Source organism: Macadamia integrifolia, unplaced genomic scaffold (genome assembly GCF_013358625.1).
Source record: "Macadamia integrifolia cultivar HAES 741 unplaced genomic scaffold, SCU_Mint_v3 scaffold2741, whole genome shotgun sequence".
Taxonomy (NCBI): Eukaryota; Viridiplantae; Streptophyta; class Magnoliopsida; order Proteales; family Proteaceae; genus Macadamia; species Macadamia integrifolia.
The window spans coordinates 34,855-42,081 of NW_024868928.1; the positions used below are offsets into that span (position 1 = coordinate 34,855).

The window sequence follows — 7,227 nt, forward strand, 5'->3', positions numbered from 1 at the left end:
TCAACCCTTAAAAACTGAGATAAATGCAATGGCCTGATGAGAAGTCTTCTTCTAAATCAAGGTTCTCATTTAGAAGATGGATTCAAAAACAAAATTGAACCTACCAAAAGATTAAAACAATGAAAAATTGAAGCATGAGTTCAACAAACGTACCTTCCAGATCAGAATTCAATAGAGAACACAAAGATGATTGGTAGAGGCTCCGATGACAAGAGATGAGAGAAGGAAGAAGACAAAATGATTACCCAAGTCAATAATGAAGACTTACTGGTCTTAGGTCTCTTGACTGAAACCTAAATCAGGAATACCTTAGGGTTTAACTACTACTCTTCTCATGTCAATGATACGTGACTGAGAGAATGTAACAGGAAGAGATTTGAAAGCTTTATCAGAATCCTAAATAAAATGCAGGTAAGAGCATCCATTAAAAAAGAAGATTAAAGGCTTACTATTCTTGCAGCAAATGTGTTTGAAGATCAGATGCTTCAGGGACTTGAAGATGGAAGAAACGATAGTCCAAGAAGATGGAAACCATAGTCGATTTGCCAAATCTCCAATGAAGCTTCAAGCGTCGGTTTACATCCGAGAAACACAGTACCAACGAGCGATTGAGGAAGTTTTCACGAGTTGCAGATTAGCGCTTAGGAGCTCTTGGGAAAAGCAGGGTTGTTTCTCAAGAGTTGCAGAGTAGTGCTCCAGTGGAATAAGGGGAGTTGTGGGATGAGAGGAGAGTTGTGGGTTTGAGAGGAGAGAGTTGGACTTGTCGGTTTGTTCGAATTTAACACGATTCAGAGATTTGAGTGTGCAGATCTGAAAAGAAAATTTCTTTAATTTAGGGACAATTATCTATCCGTCTCCAATTTTGCGACGGAAACTTTCTGTCTCCAATGATAAAAATGTAACGAATTACTTTTAGATACATAGCACAGAAAAAATCTATCCCAAATATTAGGACGGTAACATTTCTGTCCTATATATTGCGACAGAACTATGTCAATCCCGAGTGATTTATTTAGGGACTGAAAGTAATCCGTTGTAATAAATATAAAATTCAAGAACAGTAGCAATGGAAAATTCAGTTCAAATATGGTGACGGTAAAATATCTGTCCCAACTGCTAAATATGTAGCGACGGAATTATATCCATTCCAAATGGTTTATTTAGGGGACATAAATTTCGTCCGTTGCTAAAAAAGTGTCCCAAATACTCTATTTTCTTGTAGTGCACGTACCACAATCCTTCTATCTTGCCACAAATCTATATCATTTTATATTTACACTATAAAAGAAAACCTATATCTTTCTATATTCTCTCTCCCCATGTTTTTTGAAACTCTTACACTCTCCATTCCAAATGGTTTAAAAATTCATGTGCATTACAAAATTAAAAAAAAAAAATGAGATACAAGATGGGTCTAGAAAGACATCAGAAACAAAATTACATAGGATGGAGGAGATTGAGATCTCGGGGTCCTCTCCTCACCTTCGGCATGGCCATCAGCAAGGAAGAAGATTCACAACTCCACTAAACAAAATTAAGAAAATCTATATCTTGGTTTACTCTCTGCATACCTTCTAATCTCATCCAGTATTCTCACATCCTCCAATCTCTCTAATGAAGCTAGAGGTGAATGATAAGATGAATAAAAAATGGAAAGAGAGAAAAAGTTGCGTTAAAGAGAAATTTAGACATATATGAAAAAATTAATCTTCCTATATTATCTCTATTTATGGTTTTTCTTTATTAAAGCATCTAAGGAGGGAAAGAGTTTCAGAAGAACAAAGAAAGTGGGAGAGAAAGAAGTAATGGACGTGAGAATGTGAAGAGCGGGAGTGCACTTCCTTTGGTTTTATGGTTAATTACCATGTGTGACGGTTCATGCCACATTCCTTTCCCTGCATAATAGGGTTCCATGTCTAGCTATTTCTCCCTTAAACTTCATATTGACTTTCCACACCAAAATCATTTAAATGTTGATCTCACTAAATATAAGATGCCTGCTCTAATCATAATGGATTTATACACCGGATTGGAGAGAATTACATAAAACGCAATTTAAAGGGGACAACCTTTTTTTTTTTTGTTAGAACACAGAAATTTATTAATAAAAGTCAGAGGAAAAGAACCTCCAATCAGAATTCAAGTTTATAAGAGCAAGAGGGGGAGATCCCCACCAAGACCTAGACAGACTATACATGGAAGCCCCTTTAGCTAATACATGTGCTTCTCTATTAGAAGATCTGGGAGCAAAAGTAAAGCTACATAAAGCAAAAGAAGGAACCAAAGAAATGATATCATCAACAACAATTCTTGTTGCCCAATCAATCCCACTACTGCCACCCTTAATGGCTTTAACTACAGCTAAACAATCTGAAAAACATAAGAGAGCCCCTTAGCCCTAAAAACTGAGCCATCAGAAGCCCATCACGCACAACCTCTCCTTCTAAAACTACTACAGAGATCCCATTGCTGCATTTGCAAATGGCACCAACAAAAAATCCCATGGAACTTCGGATAACTGCACCTTTGTTACCAGTTTGCGCATCTCATTCCAAGCCACATCTGGGTGAAGAATGAAATGATCAGGAGGAGGGGAACCTGTATTAAAAGTGATCACCGAAGGACCACCAGAATCTGAACCCGATTGTTGAGTGAGCCAAAGTCGACCCTCCTCCACAGAATATTAAACGCAGAAATGGTACTCCTTGGGTCAAGCTCGATAAAGTTGAACAAGGCTCTATTCCTAGTCTTCCAAATTTCAAAGAAGAGAAGTCCAAATAATTTTAAAATCAGCCTTGTCAGACATCTTTGAATTTAACAATCAGATAAATTAATCCATTCTTTGAAATGAGCACCACTAAACTCCCGAGTATCCGAACGTAGAGGAGAAACTAACTAGCAAATAGCTGCATATGGGCAATGAACCAAAGCATGAACAATGGAATCTTCATTAGATTTACCTAACGAGCAAGTAGCATTAGAGACAAGGTTCCTATGAAATAGTAGTTGTTTTACTGCTAAACAATTAGCACTACAACGCCATAGAAACAATTTAATCGTGGGAAGGATCTTCAAAGACCACAATTTAACCCAAAAAAGGATCATAAGAAGGGGAAGCATGGAATTTAGATTTAAGAGCAGTATAATAAGCAGATTTTACAGAGAACTTACCACATTTAGCAGGCGACCAAAGACAACTGTTCTTCATTGGAGAAACAGACAGCGAGATTTGGAGAATAGCAGAAACCTCTGAATCAGAAAATAAACTTTTAATAAGAGGTATATTCCAATGACAAGAAGGCCGTAAAATAAGGTCAGCTACTGTAAGAGGAGAAATAGAATTTAGACTACTGAAAATTTTCCCTCCCGACAGTGAGAGAACCCAAGGATCTTTATAAACATGAGTCTCAAAGCCATCACCAGTACATTTTCTAGTTCCTTTAAGTGGTAGTTCCCTACCCTTTAAAAGGCTTTTCCAAGCCCAGGATCCAAATGGTTTATAAGTGGCATCCAAAAAGGAAGAGTTGCAGAAATATTTCTGAGTCTTATGTTTCTTAATCATGCAGAGATACAGTATTGTAATATTAACTTTTTGCATATATGTGAATCATATGTGCTCATCCTTATTCATTGTATATTTATGTTTGGAGAAATTAAGCAGAAGAATTTTAGAAGCTATCTTCCACCTAATTAGCAGACTTCAATGGTTAAGTATATATAAGTCATTCCAAGCTTCTTTCATTCGGTAGACAGGATACATCTCAAGGCCAAAAATTATTGTTGCATAACTGCATCAGAATTTGATCCTTCTTATATTAGATGAACAATTCTGCAAGAACAGAGTTTGAGTAATATATATATATATATATATATTTATTATTTTATACTAAAATTTAAACATTTATATATATATATATATATATGTGGGGTTCTTTATCATATATAAGCTAACTTATATGCTATAAAGTGGCAATAATGATTATTTATTCCATTTTACTAGACATAATGAGACCTAAAAAATATACCTTAGCGGACCCACTTTATTGTTGGAAACCTATTTGTCAATTCTTCCGAACCACAAATTATCCATAAGACCACAGGTCCACTTCAATTTTTGAAAGAGTGCACACCTTCGAATGAAAAACCCTTCACCACAGAGTTTTGAAGGAATCTTAGGAAGATATTCGAAAAAAATAAAAAAATCCTATAGTGTTTGTGATCCTTAAGATGATGTAATGAACCTTATAGCGTAGCAAAGGAAAGCTAAAACCTAAATACTAAAAACTTTACATTTGAGTGTAATATAATGTCAAATCTCCAGTCCCAAGTCCCAACTACTCCCTACAACATCTAGAATCTTCCTGAGATGACTGATGACCAATTTAGGTGAATCCTATTTCTGGAATCCCCAAGGCCACTAAATGCTCCACATCTTACATTATTGCATTTCCACTTCTTACTTAAAACTTCTTTCTTCTTTGTGCAGAGAGAGAGAGAGAGAGAGAGAGAGAGAGAGGAGGAGGAAGGAACACTGCAAGGGCAAGCAGAGACATGGAAGATAATGTTTAGCTTCGCAGAATCCATGGCCCTGAAATGTGCGGTTGAGTCACGCATAGCCGATATAATCAACTCCCATGGCCATCCCATTACCTTACAGGAGATCGCCGCCAGCATCGACTCTCCTTCTCTGGACGTCGACTGTCTCGCACGAGTCATGAGGCTATTGGTGCGCAAACGCATCTTCACCTCATCACAGCCCATAGCCGACGACATCAAAGAGACTGTCTATGGGCTAACCAACTCCTCCAAATGGCTCTTAAGGGACTCCTCTTCCTCCGCACCAAGCCTGGCAGCAATGGTGCTAGCGGAAGACCATCCATGGCTTATGGCTCCTTGGCATTGCCTTACTAAATGTGTCCAAGAAGGCGGCGTGGCTTTCACCAAAGCTCATGGTTGCCAGATCTGGGACTTGGCTTGCACCTCAAAAGTTGTTCTTGAGGTTGTGTTGTCGACCTACAGGGAAGGGTTTGCGGGTATTGGATCAGGGTCGGTGGTGGTGGACGTGGGTGGCGGGACTGGGATGGCGGTGGCGGAGATCGTGGAGAGTCATCCACATATAAAGGGGATCAACTTCGATCTACCACATGTTGTAGTCACAGCACCTCAGTACCCTGGTGTATCTCATGTCGGTGGAGATATGTTTGTGTCCATTCCCAAAGCTGATGCTCACTTCCTCAAGGTAAACTGCTACTTAACTCTACAGTAAGAGAAACCAATCAAGAGATTAATCAGATTTAACTAGCAGTCTTTTTTCTAATTTATTTGGTAAAACATCAATTCCAAATCCTAAGGAAATTTGAAGACAAAAACTTTTGAAAAATATGAGAGAGAGAGACCCACACGGGCAAGCAATCAGCGATCTTCTCCGAATGATTTGTGCCAGAATTCAATTGCTTGTTTGCCTGCGGCTTAGCTAGAAATTAGGCAATACTTGGCTTTAGTTAGGGCCTTTCCCCCCTCAGTTTGACTTTTAGGTTTGTATTCTAGTTTCTTTCCAAAAAAAAAAAAAAAATTATATCATTAGATAAACTTTTCCATTTATATTCTTAGTGATTAATTTGTTTTTGGGTATTTTCATGTTTTATTCTATCACATGAACAAATCTGTTTGCCTTAAAATTGAGCAAGTGAGTATTGAAATGAATAATATACTGAAGAAAGGTTGAATTATATAGATCAAAAGATTAAGTTATATAATATCATTTGATACACTTTTTTCGTTTGCATTCTCAGTGACTATTCTGGTTTTGATTCTTATCCCGTTTTCCAATGTTTTATTTTGTCACTAGTAAATTATATATTAATGTGTCAACCTGTTTTGGGTACCAAGAATACCATCACTTTATAAATTTTCTTAATAAAGGTTGAAGTATCTAATTCAAAAGCTTAAGTTATTAAATGGAATCCCAACTCATATATGAAGTCATCCAAATTAAGTCTTATTGTTGGTCAATCTGAGATTATTCCCAAAAATCCTTTCACATGTTCCCCTTCAATCTTTTCATCGGTGGCAGCATGTGTATTCATTCATTTTCGGTGATCGTAGACATATGCTTAATTAATATGATAGGTATGATGCCTTGTACCATGTTCAACTAACGGAAAAGCTTAAACTATTATGGATAAACCCATATGGTATATGAAGTCATCCAAGATCCTAGAGTTAGCCATTGTAAGAAAATTCCATTATTAATGTCATCTTCTTATATTTCTTTATATACATGTATAGTGGGTATTGCATGATTGGAGCGACGAAAACTGCATAAATATTTTGAAAAATTGCTGGAAAGGGTTGCCAGAAAAAAAATGAAAAGATTATAATTGTTGAAGCGGTGTTGAGCCAGAAGGAGAAGGCTTATTTGCTGAAACTGGATTGGTGTTTGATTTGCTTATGATTGCTCATAGCTTTGGTGGGAAAGAGAGGACCAAGATAGAATGGAAAAAGTTGTTGGAGGAAGCAGGATTTCCTCGCCATAAAATCATCCAAATTCCAGCTCTGCCATTTATTATTGAGGCCTACCCAGAGTGATTTAATTTCTTGGTTGTGCTTTGTTTTCGAACCCTTGGTAAAGATATATATCCAATGTGTACATTGAAATAATAAATAATGTATGCTATGAATGCTAGAATTGTCTCTATCATTACCTCTAAATTGTGTTAGTGACAATATCAATCTCAAAGGTCCAATGAATAAGATGTTTAGTGATTATGAATCGACTTATACATCTCGAAATTGGTGTTATTTGATTTTTTTTTTTTTTACTCACTTTTAATATCTTGAGCTGTAACTAAATCTTTACTAAAAGAAAAGAAAAGCTGTAATTAAATATAAGGAGAGGCCTGGTTTCCTAAAAGGTAGCATGGTCCCTACATAGCATGTAGACCAATGGAAGCACTAGTAGAAGCATTAACAGGTTGGGATTTCTACCTTTCATCCATTGTTTCTTGGTGTAGGGGCGTTTTCTTTTAGGCTTCTTTTCCCCAAAATTTAAAATTATTGCATTAATAGGAAGAAATATCCATGTTACTAATTTAAAACAAAGATTAGAAAAAGGTTCTTTGAGTCGACCACAGTGGGTATAATAGCATCCTACATGTATTCTATCCTACATTTCATGGCCTAGCCTGTCACCCTAAATACTTAGGGCTAGGTGCAACCAATGAACTC

The 7,227-nt window shown here is 36.8% G+C and overlaps 1 protein-coding gene across 1 annotated transcript; it reads left to right on the top strand.

Annotated features, from left to right (window-relative positions):
* The first annotated feature begins 4,488 nt into the window (after positions 1 to 4,488).
* On the top strand, positions 4,489 to 6,698 carry LOC122067164 ((R,S)-reticuline 7-O-methyltransferase-like). The gene is made up of 2 exons (XM_042631006.1): positions 4,489 to 5,239; positions 6,289 to 6,698. Exons 1-2 carry the CDS (start codon positions 4,562 to 4,564, stop codon positions 6,367 to 6,369), a joined length of 759 nt encoding a protein of 252 aa, XP_042486940.1. The 5' UTR covers positions 4,489 to 4,561; the 3' UTR covers positions 6,370 to 6,698.
* The last annotated feature ends 529 nt before the right edge of the window (positions 6,699 to 7,227 follow it).